Here is a 23,019-nt window from a genome sequence, read left to right as displayed (position 1 = left end):
AGCTCCTCTTTTATTTAGCCCGTTCCTTCCTCGAATTGAAAAGGCTCGATAACTGCTTTAATAACTTGATTTTTTTTTCTTCCAAGGCCACTGATGATGTAGATTCCCTGGATTGGCAAATGAGCCCAACGCCATGAGTCCAAACACGTACAGCTTAGTTGCTGTCTATAGTGGACAATTTATCAGGCCCCTAGGAGGAGCCATACGAGGATGGGTCAATTGTTCTGGAGGCGATTAGTGCTCTTACGGGCTTGGATGCTACTGAGGATCCTGTTCCCTCGACAACCCCGGCCGCTTCATCTCTCCCCCTTCCTGCTGACGACTGACTTTGTTTTCTTTATTTTTTTAATACGAATTTTTGAGTGTTCACTGGCTTGTACTATTGACCCTTTGTTTTGCGTATGTTGAATGCTTTTAATGTGATGACACTCTTTCATGGCAATGGATGACGTATTTGGTTGATCTTTATTGTTTTGTTGGTGTTGTGCTTATTCTCTATCTAACGATTGTTGAAGGACTTCACGAATTCCCTCCAAGTTTTCGAAAAGTCATTTTGCTGCTCCCCAGTCTGCTGAGGGCCTGGCACAGTTGTAAAATTTTTAAGGGTTATTTTTTGATGTTTTAATTTTTAATTTTGTGTTTCAAATATTTATTTTGAACTTGCTGAAAATGTATTTTTTTTATTTATAATATTTTTTATACTTTTTGTTATTATAATTTTTTTAATTTTTAAAAATATAAAAATAAATATATTTTTATTATTTTAAAAAAATAAAAACTAAAAAAGACATAAAAACAACACAGAGAAATATGACCTTATTCTTTTCGAGAAAGGTCACACTGTTGCGGGGGCACTCTACAATTATTGTAAAACAATAATAATAATAATAATAATAATAATAATGTTGGTAAGCATAACATCTCCCTAATACTTGGAAGAAAAAGTGAAAGATTTGAGATTTAGAATTAGTAATGAGAAGATTAATGTGGCGGTGTCACTTACCCTACTTTCCTTTGTCTTCCTTTAAAGCCTTGTTGACTCTGCCCATCGCATTGAGGCGGCGTTTTTGTTCACACGATCTCTCTGCATTTATGTGTCTTTGGTTATAATTAGTATAATAATAATAATAATTATGACATTTTGTTATTAATAATGTTGATGTTGATTAAAATAAAACAGGGAATTGCATTTTGTAGAAATATATTAAACTCAAGAATTAGATAATTAGGATTAAAGAGTTTCATAAGCTTTCAAGTCTTCTTTATAAATATAATTAATGAATTATATGAAAAATATTACTTAAAACATTTAAAAATGACATTAATAATATAATACTTTTTACATTCATATATTAATATAAATATTGGATACACTAATACAATAATAACGAGACATTAAGTGTGAAAAAGAAAGATTTTGGTTTGTAAATATAGTGAGAGAAGGAAGAGTCGAAGAAAATTTATTTATATAATAGATAAAGAAAGAGTGACAGAGAGAGAGAGAGGGACATGAAGAAGCTCAGAGCAGCCTCTTTTGCCTTTCGTTTTCCGTCCGTGTTTTGCCCACCCAACACCAACATGCCCCCGGGGGGCATCATCAATTACAATTATATAACCAATATATATATATATACATACATACAAATATATCCATAGCTATTATTATATATACTCTACTCACTTACTTCAACTATTATGTTGCTCGATGGGACCGTCTCCCATGGGCTCAGGCCCCACTCTTAATTTGTTTATATTAAACAATTTTTTTTATGTTATTCAACATGAGTAATAAAAAAAAATTTAAATACTATTCATTCATAAAGTTGAGATTTACTTAAAATTTAAAAATATTATTTTTTTATATTATATTGTAATCGTACTAGATATTTGTTTTATTGTTGTGCTTTAAAATAATTTTTAAATTCAAATTAAAAATTTGGAACTACCGTGATTGTATCGTATCGTATATGATCTAAAAGAAAGCTGAAAAAATATGGCGAGAGGAGGGTATTAAGGGAAAATTAAACAAAGCGAGGGGGCGGGGGGTAAAAAATTAAAAAAGCCGCGCTACAATCGGCGCCACACGTTCGAGGCCCATCATCACATTTTTTAATCCAAAAACAAATCAGAGAGAGAGAGTTTGGGAGATGATGGTGATAAGGATGCGGACCGCAACACACCTGCACTGTCATGCACCCGCCGTCCACGTGTCACCTCCGGACCAATTGGTCCCCACCCAGACAGCTAAGCCCCGGGACGCGTGTCATCTCGCCGAGCCAGGTCCCCTCTCCCCACGCACCCCAATTTTTAAAAAAAATTAAAAAAAAAAAAAAAGCCGAAAAAAGCAGTAAAGCAGCAGCAACCAGCGGACCTAGAAATAAATAAATAAAGGGTTGCCCCCCGCCCCGGGGGGGAGGGGGGGCGGGGGGGCCAACTTGGGTGGGCCCCCTCATTTCTAGGGACACGTGCGACCCATCACGTGGCCAACAAGAAAAATAAAAAAAGGAAAATTCAATGGCCCACATTCAAACCCAACTCCTAACCATTCGTTTCGCTCTGTTGACCCCACCGCACACAACCCATGAGGCTGGGCCCCACCTCGCACGTGCGGCCACTTTAGGGAAACAAATATAAACTTAAAACACAGTCAGCCCACATAAAGGTACCTTAACGAAAGCCTGATCATCACATGTACGTGTAATTAAGTGTGGATTTGGAGAGTCATTAAGCTAAGCCGCCATGGCCAAATTTACAGAGAATAGGGAAGAGGATTGATTTATGACAGTAACTGAGTTATAAAAGCAAAATATTACGACAATGGCTAAACCCTAAAACGGAAAAACTGTTTTCTAAGCCTAAAACCCTCCTAGCTTTGTCGTTTCATTTCCTTTTCAAGGTTTTGAAGATGGAGGTTTGTCGCCTGAAGAGCTGACCATAAATTGAAGCTCTTTCTTATCATAAATCTCCAAAGAGAAGTCCCTAAGCATCTGGGTTGTGGTCGTTGCTGTCGAACTCGAGCTCGGCGCCATTGTCGATGCCTTTCCGGTCTTCTCCCCGCTCGCGGTATTGGAGCTCGAGTCCGCCGGAATTTGGTCCTCTCCGCCGCTGCCGCTGCCGCCGCCGTGGCTGAGACTCACTCCCGGTTGCATTGCTGACACGAAATTTGAAATGGGTCTCGCCGAAACGTTGAACACCGGCGTCGCTCCGGCCGGAATGGCCCAGAGTTGGGGCTGGTTCGAAGGACCGGCAATGGCGGCGCCCGTGGGCGGGATCATGAAAAACGCTCCGGTCGGCATCGCGCTCGACGGGACAACACCGGCGCCGCAACCGACAGTCCACACCGGCAGGAGCCCTTGCGGTGCCATCGACGCCACCGGAGCGAAACTCGACGAGACCGAAACAGAGTCTTTCACGTCGTAGAACTCGCTGTTGGACGCCCGCTTGCGCTTCTTTTTGGTGGCGTCGCCCTCCGTCGTCGTAGCCGGCGTCGTCGGGATCTTTAGCGCACCGTTGACGGAGACGGCGATGGCGGGGACCGTGCCGGTGCCCGTGGCTTCGATGATGGCCGGCTCGGCGCGCTCCAGAAGCCACCGGATGGTCTCGCCATCGGACTTGTGGCCAAGCTCTCGCGTCAATTGGAAGATTCTCGCGGCGCAAGGCGCCGGCATGCGGATCCGCCGGCCCCGACCCTCCACCTTCGTGTGGCGATCTTTCGATGGCCTCTTGGCTGGAGCCGCCACCGCTGATTTCTCGTTCGGCATGATTCCAACTGGGATTAATCCCTGCACGTAGGCGTCGGCGGGCTCTTCCTTCGGAGCTGGAACAAGAGCCCCCCGGCGCGGCGGCTCCGCCGACTGCTCCACCGCCGTGATGGTAAACTCCGGTGGGTCCCCGAGCAAGGGATCAGCCGGCAAAATCTTGGTATTTTCATTGTCATCCGGCTCAATACTCTGGTTCTCAATCGCCGCCATGACAAACCTAATCCAACAGTAAACCTAGAAAGGATCGATCAAAACCCAGAAAAGATCGACAAAATCGAAACCAAGAAAGCCAAATATTAATAGTTGGGGTTGTCGAAGTAGGATGGTTTGACTGGCTCTCAATCTACAGTGAGTGAACAAATTACAGGGCACAGACAGAGAGATTGAAAATAAGATTGAGATTTATTTACAGGGGAGATAGAGAGAGAGAGAGAGAGAGAGATTACTGTTAGGAAAAATTGAAAGAGAGAGAGAGAGAGAAGAAAGGAACCAAACCCTAGAAAAGGAGGAGGAGGAGCCCACTTATCTCTACGAGATTCCTAACCGGAAAAGGGGACCCTCCTCGAAGCTTAATATAGTTGGGGAAGTGGATTGAATCAACGGCTGGAGGCTCTCGTACGGCAGATGGGCCCTCCAGATCGCGACACGTGGTGGGTCCTACTGCAAATGGGTTTGGCCGTTTTTAATTTGGTCAAACCTGGTGATTTCTCCCCAATGTAAATGTAATTCCTGATTCAATTTGACTTATTTTTATATTTTGTTTTTAATAGCCCAAAATGTAATTACAAAAAAAACCAAAAATTGAAAGGTTAGTTTCAAAATCTTTGAAAAGAGGGGGCATTTTCTCAACCTTTTCAGACTCTTGTAGAAATTTAATTAATTTTATATTTTTTCTAAAGTTTTAAATAATAGACAACTCAGTGCAGTGGTGGGGTGGTGGGCTGTGGACCCCTACCACTTTCAGAAAACAAAAGCCCAGTCGCCACAAGTGGGCCCAGCTATGGGCTTCTGTGAATTGGGAGATGATCACAAACACATTCCAATATTGCATAGTTAAAAGGCAGCCCACTTTTGCAAGTAACTAGCAAGCAAATTGCTTTGCTCACTCCCCACCCACCAGCACGAATTGTTCTTTAAATTTAAAATAATCATATATACATTATATTTTTTTTATGATAATATTAAATCCATCTTATTTTTAAATAATGTAAGTTTATTATATCTCTTTTTAATATGTAAATAATTTTATTAAGAAAAAAAAAAAGAAAGCAGAGAAAAATGTCTTAATACTTTCTATTTTAACTATTTAATTAAATCATTTATAATTTAAAAATAAGATAAATAAATGTATATTATTTGAACAAAAAAAAATATTTATTATCGGTTGACTTTTACCCGTAGAAGAATTATTAGCCTTACTTATAAAAAAAACATATTTTATTTTCTAACAATGTGCATTTATTATATATTATTTTTAACATTCAAACAGTTCTATTAATTAATTAAAAACACCATAGACTCATCATTAAACAATAAAATTATTTTGATATTAAAAATAAGATATAATAAATATATTTTATCTAAAAAAAAAATACATTTAACTTATATATCATTCTTGACTTAGCATTAAGTTAGCACTACTCATAAACTTTTCATTAGCGTAATTAATGAAATTATAACTGACTAAATTAAAGGCGAAATGAAATCCGAGGCCACAAATTACATTTGAAGCAGTTATACATTTATACCATGGCATATAGATATAGCTCTATTTTCTAAGGTAGACGTCGACCAAATTCAACAACTCACTCTTTCTTAATGCGTTATTTTAATTTGAATAATAATAATAATAATAATAGGTCAAGTTATTTTCATTGTCTTAAAATGTCAAAAATAAAACATTTTAAAATGTATATAGCCTTGTAATTTAAACTAGCAGATCACTCATGCGATGCATGGATGAATGGATATCGTAAAAAAAAAAAAAAAATTATTAAGGTAAAAATTATATAATTTAATAGTTACAATAAATGAAAATCACAATAAAAAAGTAAAAAATAAATAAAATAACCGTGTTACAATCATGAAAATACAACAAAAAGATTATAAATTTTGAAAGATTTCCTTATATGCATTTAAGGGTAGACAAACAATTAAAAACACATAACTCTATCCCGAAATCATGTAAAAATAAACCTAAATTAACATATAATACAATAAGCAATGCGTAAAAAATAAAAAAATTACACAATAACAGGAAAAAAAAATAAACGATAACCAATCTCTTTATTTTGAAATATGCATTCAAGGATAGACTTTTTTTTGGGGGATTTTTACGTGTATTTGTCTCATATGTGCATACCACACGAACTCTCAAGGTCTAATTTTTTTTAGTTGCATTCACATCACTCACTTGACAGAATAGTGGTGTTATGTTACACCAGAAGACCAAACTGGGTAAAAAAATACGGTTAAAATTTACTAAAAAAAAAGTAAAGAAGAAGAGAAAATTTGAGAAGAATAATCGAAAAAGGAAAAGAGAAGAAATGGAAGGGTTGAACGGGGAATGGAGAGAAAGAAGAGAGATAGATATTTACTTTCTTTTATTAATTTCTCTTCATTCAAATTCTCCTATTTCTCTCAATTTATCAAATCACATGCCACCATTAAGTTTCTCTTTTTTCCCACGCTTTGCCACACAATTTGAATCTTACTCACTTAACATAATTTTCAAAACACAAATTTAATTTGCATTTAATTTCTCCAAGTCCAACATATAACACATCTTCAGTGTAGACTAATGGGAAAAAGGAGAATTAAATAAATGATAATAATCAATTAAGTTGAAAAATAAAATTATGACATTTAAAATTATAAAAAATAAATTTAAATTAATTAAATTGTATGTAAAATAAATATAATTTAAATAATCAATTAATTATACAAAATAATAATAATCAAATTTTCAAAATTGATTATCCATACATGACTTTACATATTTCTCCTAACAATTAATTATCACATTTAAGACATATCAAATTTTTAAGAAAGTAAAAAAAAAATTTAAAAATAAAATTATAACATTTAAGTTATATATAAAATTATAATATTTAAAATTATAAGAAAAATAATTTAAATTAATTAAACTATATATAAAATAAAGATAATTTAAATAATCAATTAATTATATAAATGATAAGAATCAAATTTTCAAAATTGATTATCCATGATTTTACATATTTCTCCTCGTAATCAATTACCACATTTAAGATAGGTCAAATTTTTAAGAAAGTAACAAAAAAAAAGTTAAAAAAATAAAATTATAATATTTAAATTATATATAAAATTATAACATTTAAAAATTTTAAAAATAAATTTAAATTAATTAAACTATATATAAAATAAGAATAATTTAAATAATCAATTAATTATATAAATAATAATAATCAAATTTTTAAAATTAATTATCCATACATGACTTTACATATTTCTTCTCATAATCAATTATCATATTTAAGACAGATCAAATTTTTAAGAAAACAACAAAAAAAATAAAGTTAAAAAATAAAATTATAACATTTAAGTTATATATAAAATTATAACATTTATAATTTAATTAAATTTAAATTAATTAAACTATGTAAAATAAAAATAATTTAAATAATTAATTATATAAATGATAATAATCAATTTTTCAAAATTAATTATACATACATCACTTTACATATTTCTCATCTCAATCAATTATCACATTTAAGACATGTCACATTTTTAAGAAAGTAACAAACAAAAATAAAGTTAAAAAATAAAATTATAACATTTAACTTATATATAAAATTATAACATTTAAAATTATAAAAAAATAAATTTAAAATAATTAAACTATATATAAAATAAAGACAATTTAAATAATTAATTAATTATATAAATAATAATAATCAAAATTTTAAAATTGATTATTCATACATGACTTTACATATTTATCCTAACAATCAATTATCACATTTAAGACATGTCACATTTTTTAAAAAGCAACAAAAAAATAAAGTTAAAAAATAAAATTATAACATTTAATTTATATATAAAATTATAACATTTAAAATTATAAAAAAAATAAATTTAAATTAATTAAACTATATATAAATAAAAATAAAATACAAAATTTACTTAACAGTCGGTATTCAACAATATTACCTAATATTTCAAGATTTCTCCCGATTTAAAAAAGTCTCATTTTTCTGTAATTTATTTCAATTAAAATTTGATACTAATATTTAAAAATTAATAATATTTATCTTTGCTCTTCATATACAAGCATGATTACACATTCTCCAAACACTATTTAATTATGAAAAAACTATTTACATATTTCAAGAACTACATTTCCAAGACTTAATTAATGACTTATAAAAATTCTATTTTAGGTAATTAAAAAAAATTAAAAAAACATAATAAAATATCAAAATAGTAACTGGAAATGGGCGGAAAAAAATTTGACGGCTGTTTTGTTATAATATATATATATATATATAAATGAATGACCTACAAATACGGTTATTAATTTTTGTGACCTTCGAGATGGAGTTTTGGCTTCCTTGAAACCAAAGGATGCAATGCATGCAGTACAGAAATTCTTGTACTCCATCATCCTACCAACCGATACGGACAAACGAACAGTCACCCTTAATACTTTAAGCAAATTATTATTATGACGTTCATAATTTAATTATTATGGGTTAAGGCATAATTTTACCTACCATGCATGATCCATGGTGGTTACATATTTTATTCTCATTCTCATAGTTATATCTATAATAATTATTTTGTTGTAGCCATATATAGTATTAACATATATAGTTGTTAATTTGACTTGAAAACTGAATAAAAATTAGTTTTAATTTATATTTTTATCTTTTCTATCTAAACAAAAGAGAGTCAAAAAGTCTCGAGAAGAATGAGCCGACAAGGTGAAACTATAAATTCAGCATTACTTTGTATTTAATTATCAATGTTCGAACCACGATTATTAAAGTTTTAGAATGATATATACACACACCAAGTTGACATCCTAGCTACTTGATATTAATAGGGTACATATAGATGAATAAAATTTGTATAAAGTAGTATATATGATCAGTCGTTCATATCTCCAAATTATTATATAAAAAGATAGATAAAAACTTATTCAAAATGTCACATACCTGCTGAGTTATTTACTAATGGTAGTTGCTACTGGGTTATTTACTAATTAATTAATGGTCAAAGACTCGTAATCATCCATGCATGTGTTGCTCACCTCGACTACAGACTTTCTGCAGCTTAATTTGTTCTGTTTCTAAGCATAGAGAAAGAGATTGTTAACCAGCTTTGCCAATCGTAAAAGAAAGTACAGCTTAGGAGGGAGGAAGACAGAGCTTTGACCAAGAACTCCAAGCAAGCCTGCAGCCTTCTGTTTTCCACAGTTTGGTCCATCATATGTGTTGAGTAGCTTCGAAGCACATGAATTCTTCAAAACAATTAACTTATAAATTTGCAGAACTATGTGTATATATACTAGCACTAGCATAATTCCACAGGAAACTTCATCATCGTCGTCGTCGTCTACCAGTGAGTAATATATTGATCATTCAACAACAAAAATGGCTGGTAATTTTGATCCAGAAATGATCATTTCTCGAGCCATATTTGTCCTCTTGCTCATGACCCCTCTCTCAAAAGCCGTTCTTGATGCCCATTATTATGATCAAACTTGTCCCCATGCTGAGACTACTGTGTATGAGGCCGTCCGTAATGCTACCATGCACGATGCTAAAGTCCCCGCTCGTATCCTCAGGATGTTCTTCCATGACTGTTTCGTAAGGGTATCCTCTCTCTCTCTCTCTCTCTAGTTCTAGAATTATAGACCCATTTTTCCTAAATAAACGAAATTTCATAGACATATCTGATTGTTTTGTGGTAAATCATTATCTTTAATGTTGATCCTACTGTGTCATAAATGAATTTGTGGGTGTGTACTTCATCCCTAACCAGTGGTATGAGAGTCCTATGTTTTTTTATTTTTTTTTCTGTCCCCTAATTAATCCTAATGTTATAATAATGGTGTTTTCTACGTTGAAGTTTCAGTTTATAGATAATTTGTTTGAATGTTGGTAGGGATGCGATGCATCAATATTGCTGGACTCGACCCCGACGAACAAAGCAGAAAAAGATGGGCCCCCCAACATCTCAGTCCGATCATTCTACGTTATCGACGACGCCAAATCCAAGCTCGAAATGACATGTCCAAGCACGGTTTCTTGCGCAGACATCATCGCCATGGCAGCAAGAGACGTTGTAGCCATGGTAGTATTAATTCATTCCTCTTCTAGAATATCTCAGACTTACAAAATATTATTTCTATGCCTGATTTTATCGGCAAAATAATTCTAGGTAGAACTAGAAGAATGTAATTTAACTCTGAACGTACCTCTGTTTCTCTGCTCCAGTCTGGAGGTCCATACTGGAACGTTCTGAAAGGCAGGAAAGACGGAAGAGTGTCGAAGGCTAACGAAACCATTAATCTACCAGCTCCAAGCTTCAACGTGACTCAATTGGTTCAAAGCTTTGCCAAGATAGGCCTGGGAGTCAAGGATCTGGTAACGCTATCCGGCGGCCACACGCTAGGGTTTTCCCACTGCTCTTCTTTCGACTCGCGGCTTCGCAATTTCAGCGCGGCGAGCGACACCGATCCGAGCATGGACGCCGAGTTCGCCGCGAGCCTGAGGAGAAAATGCCCCAAACCGAACAAGAATCGAGCTGCCGGAGAGTTCTTGGACTCCACCGCCTCGACTTTTGACAACGACTATTACAGGCGAGTGATGGCGGGGAAAGGCGTGTTCGGATCGGACCAGGCCTTGTACGGCGATTACGGGACGCGGTGGATCGTCGAGTTGTTCGCGAGAGACCAGAGTTTGTTTTTCAAGGAGTTTGCAGCTTCAATGGTGAAGCTCGGGAACGTAGGGGTAGTGCAAGATGGAGAAGTGCGGGCCAAATGCCGCGTCGCGAACTGAGAGAGAGAGAGAGAGAGAGAATAAATGTATTTCCTTTTGTAATCGAATATATTTGTAACGAAATAACTTACGAACAGTTTCATAATGTGCCAGAAAGAGTTTCATTTATGAATCAGATTAATTGTTTTTGGCAGTGAAATGAAATGAATTTGGTTATGAAGCTAAATGGAATCTAATTTGGCTATTGTTGCTATTGTTCAAGTGACAAAGAGAATAGACATGTCTTTTGCGGGGTTCACGAAGTGTAAATGGCTGGCTGGCTGGCTGGCTTATTGTGGCATTTCAATATCCAAAAGGCCAAACAAAACTCTACAAAACCAAGACACCATTGTAGTAATAAAGCACGTGCATTTTAAGAAGAGACGAGAAGAAAGTGCTAATGATGATGCTAATGGAATCGTTGGAAAAAGAGGTTTTGTTTGGAAGACAGCAACAAGAAATTAACATGGTAATTGGGTTGATGAGATACAAGGGTGAAATGAACGAGCCAAATGCAGCCAATGCAGGAGGCTTTGTTCTTGGAATGCCAGTTGTGAGAGACAACAGACAAAAGCCATTCCATTCCCATGCTAACACACACACAGAGAGAGAGAGAGAGCTTGGCCTATAAATTAGCAGAAAGTTTAATCTTCATCTCACCCAAACTAATCTCCCCCCTCAAATCTTCTTTTCTTCTTGAAAGCAAAGATGGCTAGAGCATTGCCAGTCTTTCTTCTCTACATTGTGTTGATCGCAGCTTCACTGTCGCACTGTCATTCCCACAAGAGGAAGGTACAATAAATTACTTGATCTTTTCTACTTGCAAATATATCCGACCAATCCAATTGTGACAAGAGAAATCGATCATTTCTCAAATTTAATTAAGGACAGGGTAATACCCCACCCTTTTCAATATGATTATATTGTATATGTACACGATTAATGAAACTAACGTATACTTGTTTGAGAAATAAAAAAAATACAAACAATCGGACTTGAAAAGGGCTTGAAAATATGGAGGGGCTAGATAAACACTTGATGGAAATGGTCTTGTGTTGTGCTTAACGTTTGGGAACTTCTAACTGGAGCCTCACATGCAGGTCTATATCGTATACATGGGATACAAGCCAAAGGCAGATGCTTCCATCACATTAACCCATCACTCCATGCTACAGACCGTTCTTGGAAGGTCTCTTCAAACTGCAATTTCTAAAGCTTTAGCCTTTATTAGCGGCTACACATCCACTCCGGATGCTTGTATAGATGCTGCTGCACTACTTTATTAGGCTAATACCAATGGTTCCAACTATATGCAAATCAAATTTGTTTTGCAGTGCCCAATCTGCAAAAGAGTCACTAATTTACAGTTACACGAGGAGCTTTAACGGGTTTGCGGCGGAGCTATCCGAAGAAGAAGCTGCAAGATTTGCAGGTGAGAATCAAGATTACCAAGCAAGAAAAGATAGGATGAGGATGATAGGCAGGGGAAGCTTCTAACTAATCTTCTTTATTCGATGAAATTGGGGATACAGATATGGAAGGAGTGGTCTCAGTTATCCCCAGTACCATACTCCAGCTCCACACGACAAGATCATGGGACTTCGTGGGATTGACTCAGTCCCATGTTGGTGATTCTCAGGGGAGTGATGTGATTGTGGGGCTTCTAGACACAGGTTAATTAGTTGAAGCATTCACAGCAACTGTGATTTTGGGAATATTGTTAAAGTTGTACCTGAAATTTGTCGGATAATGCAGGGATTTGGCCGGAATCAGAGAGCTTCAGCGACAAAGGATATGGTCCTCCACCTACAAAATGGAAAGGAAAATGCCAGACTGAAAACAACTTCACCTGCAACAAGTGAGCATATTATATGGTCTCGTATTTAACCATTTTTGTTTCTTCCCACTGTTTCCCTACTCGCTCATGGTAAGGCAAACTTTCCCAGCAAAGTCATTGGAGCAAGGTACTACCACAGTTGGAGAACATACTACGATGGAGAAATCAAATCGCCCAGGGACTCAGATGGACATGGAACTCACACTGCTTCAACCGCGGCAGGTAGAGAGGTGGCCGGAGCAAGCTACTATGGCCTGGCGGAAGGACTTGCACGGGGAGGTTTTCCGCGAGGATTGCAGTGTACAAAGTTTGTTGGGAGCTTGGATGTGATTCTGCAGATATCCTTGCGGCTTTTGATGATGCAATTGCAGACGGAGTTGATATCATATCAATCTCCCTGGGATCACTTTTCCCTGTCCCACATTTTCAAGACACAATCGCAATTGGATCTTTCCATGCCATGAAAAACGGAATATTAACTTCAAATTCAGCAGGGAACTATGGGCCATGGAAGGGATGGGTCTCTAACTATTCACCTTGGTCCTTAACCGTTGGCGCAAGCACCATAGACAGGAAGTTTGTGTCGCAACTCGTTCTTGGCAATGGACAAATATTTACTGTAAGTGTCCTTGCTCAAGAAATTTACTCTCTACTAGATACTTAACTATTCTGCTAAATTGTCGGTCATTCCCAATTTTTTACCAACTGAAGGGTGTCGTCATCAATAGCTTCAACCTCAATGAATCCACGTATCCCTTGATTTGGGGAGGAGATGCAGCTAACTTTTCAGCATACAGCATTCCCTTAGCCTCAAGAGACTGTCTCCCGGGCGATCTGGATTCACGAAAAATCAAGGGAAAAATTGTCCTTTGCGAATTCCTCTGGGATGGTTCTGGTGTGATGATGGCAGGAGGATTGGGCATCATAATGCCTCAAGGTTATTTTGATGACGTTGCCTTCTCCTTCCCATTGCCAACAACACTCCTTTCAGATCAAGACATTGCTAAAGTATTGGAGTACATCAAATATACAGAGTACAAGAACCCTTAATCCACATCTCTTGCAACTTCAGTAAGATAGGATTAGATATCAGTCTCGTTGCTGAATCAGTATACTGACTTTGATAAACCTATTTTCAGCAATCCATATGCCACTATCCGAGTGGGTGAGACATGGAATGACACGATGGCACCTACTGTGGCTTCATTTTCATCTAGGGGTCCCAACCCCATCACCCCTGACATCCTGAAGGTAACCTGTAATCTTATAGTATTTGTCATAATTATTTTTCTGCTATTTTACTATTGAAATCTCTCTCTAAATTTATGGTTACTAATCAACGAGTAATGAACAGCCTGATCTCACTGCACCTGGTGTTGATATTCTTGCCGCCTGGTCTCCTCTTGTACCCCCTTCAGAACTCAGTGATGACACCAGGAGTGTCCCATACAACATAGTCTCCGGAACATCCATGTCTTGCCCACATGCTAGTGGAGCCGCAGCTTATGTGAAGTCCATCCACCCAAGTTGGTCTCCTGCTGCCATTAAATCTGCGCTCATGACCACAGGTAAATCAAACGGATACAAGACCTAAGGATCCATCAAGTTATATGAGATGATGATGGTGTTTGCAAAATTTTCCTTGTTTTCAATTTCAAAAACTATGAAAAAAAGAAACTGAAAATGTGGTAACAATAACCTAACAGGTCCTATAACTCTCTCTGAATTCCCGCACTAACATTATAGTCTTGTTGAAACAGCTACTGTGATTGATCCAAGGAAGCACAACGAAAAAGAATTTGCTTACGGGTCAGGCAACCTTAACCCTGTGATGGCCATAAACCCAGGGCTAGTCTTTGATGCATCTGAGGCAGATTACATCAACTTCCTCTGCAAGCAGGGCTACAACACAACCACACTACGACTTGTTACAGGAGATGACAGTGTTTGTAAAAGCACCAAAGCTGGAAGGGCATGGGACCTCAACTACCCCTCATTTTCACTTGCGATAGAAGATGGCAATAAGATATTTGGAATTTTCACAAGGACAGTCACCAATGTTGGATCACCAAATTCAACCTATTATGCCAGCATCTCCATACCTGCTCCGCTTCAGGTCAAGATTGAACCAGCAGTACTCTCATTCTCTAGCATGGGGGAGAAGAAATCCTTCACAGTTGAGGTGAGTGGTCCAGAGATAATTCAGGAGCCAATTATATCAGGTTCTATCACTTGGAAGGATGGTCTCAACCAAGTTCGGACACCACTCGTGATCTATACATTCCTTCCATCAAAAATTTCTTCATATGCCGTACGTTCTGAAAGGGCAGAGAAACCAACTCTGAGAGAGAACAACAACTATCGCATGAACAAAGCTTTGGGACAAAGGTATAGCCTCCACTAAAAAGCAGCCTGAGTATACACTACTTGACAGAAATGGCAAAGCCACAGTTGGTCAGACTCTAAAGTCTCCAACTAAACTCAAAGCCCCTGAGGGCATAAAAAATCATAACTGATGTCAAAATTTCCATTCAGAATAAGCACATGCTGTTTTCCTCTCTAGAATAAAACTGATCAATTGTCTACTCCTTGTTTCCCAATTGCAGCATCTCCTTCAGTACAACATTACTAAATGACAAGTACTTTGAGCTATTCCATCCAAAAACAAACAGATGGGTCTACAGGCACCATCTGCAACAAGAAGTAAGCAGCTAGCATTCTTGAATTAGCTAACGATAGAATAAAAATCTTAGTGGAGATTATTGTAGCCAGTCACGACTCACAAGGAAAATAACTCTCGTCCAATATAAATCTACAAGAATTGTTTGCACAACTTGCAATGATGAAAAAATGCAGGAAGGCAAATAAAAAGTAGATGGATAAGCTGCCTTAAATGAGTAATTAATCGGGTTTTTTGGGGGATAAATAGTTAATAAGGTATTTATTAGTCTAACGAATCCCTTCAATTCTTTAAGTATCCAGAAGAAGCTTCTATGGGTCAATCAATCATGACTACCAGTTCAGGACATGGAAACAACATACAGAATAAGAAATGGAATAGAAAATGTAAGGCCAGGGACAAACTGAGTATCAATGAGAACTTAAAAGATTCAGATTTTCCTTTCCTTTCTCTCATTCTTGTGAAACCATAAAGCCATAAGTTAAAACTGAAAAATATCAATAGATTCCTGAGAAGTAGAACTAGTTCCTCTTCCTCCTGTATAAGCTGCCATCTAGCTTGGGAAATGGATCAATGTCTACTATAAAAATTTAAGCAATTGTGATGTTAGATAAGTATCATGAAATTGTAAAATTCATCACTAGATGTTTCAGAAGAAAAGTATAAATAGTTCATCTGTCAGAAGCCCCACATGCCCAAAAATTGGCAGAAAAAAAAAAAGAAGCAAACAAAGACAAGGTTCCCTTCCCTTGAGCCCAACTGGAGGCTGAAAACCCAACACCCTTTCAACATCAGCTGAGCACCTCATGCTGAAATCCCACATATTGGCATCAATTTACTTTCTATCAACAATTACAATGTCCTTTTATTGATAAAAAGAGAAACAATATATGTTGGAATACAAAAAATTTCATCAACACATGAAATAGAGACATAATTTACATACCAGATTCAGTGCAGTCCACTGAAAATAATTAAGCAAACAGAAAATGTGCATTTCTGCTATTGAGTACCAGTAGAACAAATAACGGAAAGTAAAACTTCTTTGAAGTTGTTTCAGCAAGCAATAGTGATATGTATATCCTTTAGTGGGCCAAGTCTCGACCTCATATGTAATACCTGAGAATTTTCAAATGACTCAAGAGTAATTTATCTTGGAACGAAAATGAAATTTTCAGAAGCTTTGAGAATTTTAGTATAATTTCTCACAGTTATAAGTGATTGAATCGACTGCAAGGAGTGCCCTGGAGCCGAGATATCTAAAGAAAATGATATAGTATTGACGAGCATTTCGAGGCAAAATTTATGGCATCGAAAGAAATCAAGTTAGAGACAATTTTCGGTACAGCGATGTTTCAGGCTAAAAAACTAAATTGTCGTAGGAGACTTTTGGGAAGTCAATGGAATCCTGAAGAGACTTTGATTTAGTATGTAAAACAACCCTTCAATGATTTCAGATTGAAACGAAAGAGTTTACGGTCAAAACGTACATTCGGGCCTAAATGCAATTTCTTAATTTTGCCTGGGGAGGTCGAAATGACGTTATTCTTGAATCTTTGAGAATGAAATGAAATGTTTAAAACTTGTGGGTTGTAATGGAATTATTAGGAAGCTCAAGGGCTTCAAGGAAATGACATAAGTGCAAATTGGAAAGAGGATGGGGTTAAAGTGTAATTTTGCAAACTTGCAGTGAGAACACTGCCATGGCCGACCAGCCACCTTGTCAGCCGCCGGCCGCCGCTTTCGACCGTGAGGGACTCGAGGAAAGTGGTCGGGGAGGCCCTAGGGCTAGGCCTAGGCCGACATCGGCCTCAATAGTAGCCGATTTTTCGAGATTTACGGCCATGTCTTGGCCAAAAATTTCAATGCTTTGTAACCAGGTTTGGGGGCGAAGGATGATGTTTTCGGGTCGATCTAGAGCAGGTAGAGGCATTAAAGACCTCGGATGTGATGGCTAAGAGCATTTAAGGGTTCGATTTTGGCTATAAATAGCCAGGTTTGGCCGAGGGTTTTCACAAGTTTAGGCCTCAAAATTGCTCACGTTTTTGGAAAAATTGAGGGCTATGGATAAGGGGCTTTTGTTCCCCATGTCTAGAGGATGATTTCTGGAGAATTTCGTGAGTTTTCGTGAAATTTAGATGGTGTTTCAAGAGTCGCCGAAAAACCCAGGCGGTCGTCGGGGCCAAACCTTTAAACGACCGATTGAAGGCCTTCCAGTGATGATTTCGAGCACAAAATTGGCCCATTGAGATCGACTGGTAGTATAGAACAACGTGGGAGAAGAAGCCAGCAGCGCCGGTGTGCCGATGCTGGAGAAGATGACTGGCACGTGGGCTACACACGCTGGTCATCACGCACAGCCCACTTTCCTGGCGCGTGAGGGCACGTGGCCTATCTGGTAATTCTGAATTTTTTTTATATTTTTTCTAGAATTATTTTAAGAATTATTGTGGAGAAAAATTTGGAAAAATGTTTGAATAGGTATTTATTTTGGATTTTTCAAAGAGAAAAATGAGAAGAAAATAAAGAAAAATGTGAAGAAATTACGGAAAAATAAGGATGATATTTATTTAAATAAATATGATGGATAGGGTGCTTTGTGGCTCAAGATTTGAGTGTTTGTGCAACTTTTGAGGGTTGACATGCAAACTGAGACAATACTCGCTTTTCGAGGTGATCTGAATCTTATTTAGAATGTAAGTGGTTTTCTCCAAAAGCTTATACATGTTATGTTTTGCCTATGTCGAGCATGATAGTCATGAAGGTGGCTAAGTTATATGTATTATATGAGCATTTTGTCATATTTGTGCACGTATTGTTGCATCAATAGTCGTGATATTTCATTCAGCATGATGTTATTTGGCATATCGATACTTGTGTCGGGATGGGATGTTGCCCTGATAGTGTAGCCGTAATTCCTTAAGAGCATTGTTGGAATAACGTTAGGAGTACCCTGTAAACAGGTCAAGATTACTACCTAGGGTTCCGTGCCGGGTATTGATTGCCAGGGAAGTTACACTAAGGCATATGTTTGTTCATGTTATTGCATCATGCATTCATGAATCTATTTTTAAACACTCACTTAGATGATTCAGCATCTAACTTGAGTTATGCCCTTAGAACATTCAAACGTTCCAATTAGGACTTGCAGCTTAGACAAAGAAGTGGTTGAGATGTGACGGCACGTGTTGACGTGCCCGATGGATTCAGCATGTTGTTCCGATATTTTGCTTCCTCAGGAAGATTCGATTATGTTTTAGTCATGTTAAACTTATGTTCCTTTGAGGATTGGTCTTGTAAAATCAAAGTATGCCATGTATTACAAATGATGTTTTATCAATCATGTAATATTGTTCAATGTTATTTGAGGTATCATTTAATGATATCTGAGGTACTCAATTGCTATTTTCGAGAGATGGTTCTCCATATATTTTATTTGAAGACATGATGTTATACTATGGTACGATTTTCATGTTATGAATAAAGTGAATTCAGTTATATATCATATCAGGTTTCGATTGTTGCTTCCGCATTTGTGAATAATATATTGGGGGTTTTATTTGAAATATGGTACTTGAGGTGTTAAGAAATGTATCGTGTAAAAAGAATGTATATTTATATGTTGAGCCCAGTATAATGACACGCCCTTGAGAAGGCGGGGTGTTACACCATATAAATGTGATAATGCAAGAAATGGTTCAGCCGAGCAGCATAATGATATATCAGAGAATGGAATCATTTACAGACACTGTGCATATAAATAAGATATGGAGAAAACTTACCTACTCTGGAAAAAGGAAAAGTGAAGTTGAAGGCAAAGTTATTTTCAATACTACTCTACTTGAAGAAGTCTTCATATGCAACCATATTCCCATCTATCTAAAGAAAACAATACCTCTACATTTGATGACCATTTAGATAATAATGACATGAAATATAATCATGAAGCAGCAAGAGTGTACTTATCAATACTGACAAGCTTTAAGGCAAATACAGTTGTAAATAGGCCAAAAGGCACAAGCGAAGTGGAAGAACCAATAACCCTTTCGAGTCTCAGATAAATCTTATTTGATTCTTTTACACAACTTACAAAAAGAAAAGACATCTGACAAAATAAACTTCAACTGAAGAACTTACACAGGCTGACAGATTTGGTTATGTATGGACTAATCAAGCAAAAACTACATCTGATCTTAGAACATATTTGACACCCTTAGTAACATTCCGAGCTTCATGCAGCATGCACTTATCACCATGAATGTGAAAGAGAGCCATCCCCTCAGTAGGATGCACCTAAAAAAATCAAACCATTTGCATCAAAAGCCATGCCTTTTTCCAAAGAGCCGCAAACATAATTTGATAAAACCAAAAATAACATACAACAAAAAAATTCAAGCAGAGTGTGTTACCTCAGCAACAACACCATTTCTGGAACCATAGAAAACAGTCTCTCCTCCAATTAGAATCTCAGAAGAATCTTGAGGACCGCTCTTATCATTTTTAGATTTTGGCCTAAAACCACCACTTAGATATATCAACAGAGTATAATGAGTGCGCTTTCCTTCTCCAATATCAACACTTTCATCAATATGGCGCCCAAAACGCTGACCAACCTTGTACCTAACAAGAAAAAAATTGGGCAATTGAAATCAAATCAAATTCTTAAGGATATAGCTCCATTTTATAATTTATGCTGTCCTTTTGAATGAAAGAGGCACATGAAAGAAAGAACCATAACTATAAAAGATACTTTAACAGGATCAAGTCCAAAAGATTTTTTGTTAGAAAAACATGGCCAGTAACTCATGGAGATTAGATCATAGTGCTTTGCAGCTCATTTAGTCAATGAAAGATACGTAATTGTTCCCCATCTATCTGAAGAAATGACATAAGCAAAGATAAAAACATTCAACTAACCGGTAGAATCTGATGTTTGGATTCAATCCTATAGCAATTTTGCCCCGTATCTTAATTTCAGAAAACAATTTGTCAAGTCCAGATTTCCATATTATATCTGCAAGAACAGGGTCATTCACAGAGACCCGATCATTGTCTCTGTAAGCTTCGCCTTTTGTTGGGCCAAGACTTCCTTGGTGGACAAATCCAACCAATTCTGCAGCTGTAATGAATGCCTTTGACTCACCAGAGGTCAAAAAATTATGCACCTGAATACCTTGAATAAAGATGGAACAGTTACCTCCCAATGAATCCAACATAAATATAAAGCAATCATCTGAAGCAAAAAAATTGGTGCATTGAAGTACACCTAATTTCAGGGGCAGGCCCAGGATGGAAGGTCGGGGGGTTCCAAAATTTTAACATTAAGATAATTATGCTTTGGATACTCTCTTAATATGCCCAAGTGTATAAGTCTCTTTAAGTTTATAAGATTTTGACTTTAGTTGGGGGGCCAATAATAGTAATATTCCAAATTTTTTATTTTACTACATACTAAAAGCAGTTTTCAAAAATCTAGGGGGTCCAATAATAGTAAAATTCCTAAATTTTTTGTTTGTTTTTAGTATATACTAAAAGGGGTTTTCAAAAATCTAAGGGGGCGCATGCCCCCGGGCCCTAAACATAGGTCCGGCCCAGCCGTATATACTGGTGGGGAGAGAATGAGTTAGGTGATCCCTCCTCTATCCACAATCTCTCTCTCACAGATTTCCATGCTCATTTGCTTTGTTCCCTGTAGTTATTCTCAAGCCTGACGGAAAATGTTTTCAAGCTCTCTCCAGCTGGAACTATTGAACTAAGAGTCAAAGGCTCTTGTTTGTGAGAGAGTTATTAGTCATGGAATAAAATGGAATGGACTGCAAAATATTTTCTTCTAGTTTGGGAAAAGTGGAAACGATTGAAATGAAAAAATAATTTCAGAAAAATAAAATATTAAATAACAAAAAACAAGTATGCCCTCTTAATGGATAGAATTTTGTTATTAAAGATAATGCTCCCAGACCAAAAAATTAAATTCTTCATCCATTTTCGTTCCATCCATTCTCCCCCAATTCAGAGGACACAAAAAATAGGGCTTTAAAGAAGAATAGATGAAAAGTGTTTCCATTCTTTTTCATTTCATTGTATTATTATTGCCTCCCAAATGGGGAAAAACCTTTCTACCCATTTCCACTCGGACATTCCATTCCCCTTCTCAAAGACACAGTAAAAGCGAGATTGGAATATCTTTCCTAGGGTTTGGAAAATTCTAAACCGTGAAGAGATGAAACTGATAATGTTCTGATGCCATAGGTGAAGAAGAGGCATTTTTTATAATGAGAAAATGAACACATTGTCAGATCCTATTAATAGATACTATTATAGGTTACCAATCAGAGTCTGTTCAAGTTTTGATTTTTTTTTTTTTTATGAGAAAATATACACATTGCTAATTTCCATTTATGGGTAACCCATCAAAGTCTGTTCAAGTTTTGAAATGTAATGAAGCTTTCCGGTAAGCTGAGAACAACTGCTCCCATTAAAGCAAAAAACAAGAACTTTGTGCTGAGATTTATAAGTTCAGCATTGGCAGATGGATTCTTATGGTGAGAAAGTGAATTTGGATTATCATAAATACCAATCCATTTAATTATCGAATTTTTAAATATACCTTTTTTCATATAGTTTTCTTTTTGACATGAAAAAAAATTTGGAACAAGTAGTAAGATGATTTAGTCCTTTCCTCAAGCTTCTGTATTCTGAGATCACTTGCGAACAAAAACCAATTCAACAAACACGGGCTAGTGGAGACCATTGTTGCTCGAGGACATTTCAGGGAGGAAGGGGCGACGGATCGGGGAACACACTTCTACTGGAAAAATTAGGTTAGGCTTGCCCACGTAGGGCTTGAACCAAAAAGTTGAACATAAGCTGTCATACAGCCGGGATGCCAGTGCCTTGAACATGTTTGATAAAAATCCCAAGAGGAACTCTGATGGAAACCATGAAAGGATCACAGAGCACGGATGAGTTGCAGAGATTACAACCCAAGAAAGACAAATTCACATCATACCCAGAGAAATATTAAAAGACAGAAACAGTACCGTGAAGAGATCGGTATCTTTGAGGCGAGAAGCGGTGAGATTAGACTTGGGTTTGATACGTGGCCATTCAGTTTTTGCTTTCTTGCCATCTCCTTGTCTCCTGCTTTCCCCCATTTTTCTCTTCATTTGGTTGTTGCAGAACATGGCATTACATGATAATTGTTGTACATCCTTTGCCCCTCATTATTTGGGCCCCAAAATCTAAATCCATACACATTGGGCCAAAACTAGTGCGTGGTAAATCCATACACATTGGGCCACTTATGGGATAAAGCCCATGAAACAATTGTCTGGGCCCATCTTATACGGAGGACCCAAATCTGAATTCTCCCAACAATAATACATCTAAATAATTTCAAATTTAAAATCTAAATATTATTATTCTCCGGCTTAAATTTTAAACCTTAAACTTTAAACCCGAAAAATGTTCTTCTCGCTCCTCTTAACCAATTGTATTTAGATCGTTTTTTTTTTTTTTTTTTTGTTGATATTTTGAACAATAATTCAAGGCTGGTCCCTGTTCTGCATTCTCTTATTCTGCAGTTGAATAGTAGCAAGCATCAGACAACACATATAATTGTAATTGCAGGCACTTATCTGCTGTACACAGTGACCTACCAAAAGACAAGCCAGCACAGCAGCCTCCCTTTGCCTGTTCTTGTCTGCCGGACGC

The 23,019-nt window shown here is 36.7% G+C and overlaps 4 protein-coding genes across 4 annotated transcripts; 2 read left to right on the top strand and 2 right to left on the bottom strand.

Annotated features, from left to right (window-relative positions):
* Positions 1-2,701: 2,701 nt before the first annotated feature.
* LOC127795437 (transcription factor TCP19) lies at positions 2,702-4,192 on the bottom strand. The gene has a single exon (XM_052327105.1). The coding sequence runs from the start codon at positions 3,969-3,971 to the stop codon at positions 2,892-2,894; it is 1,080 nt and encodes a 359-aa protein (XP_052183065.1). The 5' UTR covers positions 3,972-4,192; the 3' UTR covers positions 2,702-2,891.
* Positions 4,193-9,340: 5,148 nt separating this feature from the next.
* LOC127798145 (peroxidase 66) lies at positions 9,341-10,983 on the top strand. The gene is made up of 3 exons (XM_052331493.1): positions 9,341-9,622; positions 9,915-10,103; positions 10,247-10,983. Exons 1-3 carry the CDS (start codon positions 9,401-9,403, stop codon positions 10,808-10,810), a joined length of 975 nt encoding a protein of 324 aa, XP_052187453.1. The 5' UTR covers positions 9,341-9,400; the 3' UTR covers positions 10,811-10,983.
* A 206-nt stretch (positions 10,984-11,189) lies between these two features.
* Positions 11,190-15,191, top strand: LOC127794386 (cucumisin-like). Its single transcript, XM_052325423.1, is given in 11 exon segments — positions 11,190-11,342; positions 11,890-11,978; positions 12,124-12,221; positions 12,322-12,462; positions 12,516-12,586; positions 12,722-12,911; positions 12,914-13,245; positions 13,338-13,660; positions 13,766-13,877; positions 13,981-14,194; positions 14,387-15,191. Coding segments are annotated over 11 exon segments (2,367 nt in total). The 3' UTR covers positions 15,031-15,191.
* A 4,074-nt stretch (positions 15,192-19,265) lies between these two features.
* LOC127791635 (uncharacterized) lies at positions 19,266-22,511 on the bottom strand. Its single transcript, XM_052321619.1, has 4 exons — positions 22,347-22,511; positions 20,224-20,471; positions 19,716-19,926; positions 19,266-19,599 (listed from the first exon to the last, which is right to left on the bottom strand). Exons 1-4 carry the CDS (start codon positions 22,488-22,490, stop codon positions 19,477-19,479), a joined length of 726 nt encoding a protein of 241 aa, XP_052177579.1. The 5' UTR covers positions 22,491-22,511; the 3' UTR covers positions 19,266-19,476.
* Between the last annotated feature and the right edge of the window lie 508 nt (positions 22,512-23,019).

Source organism: Diospyros lotus, chromosome 1 (genome assembly GCF_014633365.1).
Source record: "Diospyros lotus cultivar Yz01 chromosome 1, ASM1463336v1, whole genome shotgun sequence".
Lineage (NCBI taxonomy): Eukaryota > Viridiplantae > Streptophyta > Magnoliopsida > Ericales > Ebenaceae > Diospyros > Diospyros lotus.
This window is presented reverse-complemented; position numbering and strand designations above follow the sequence as displayed.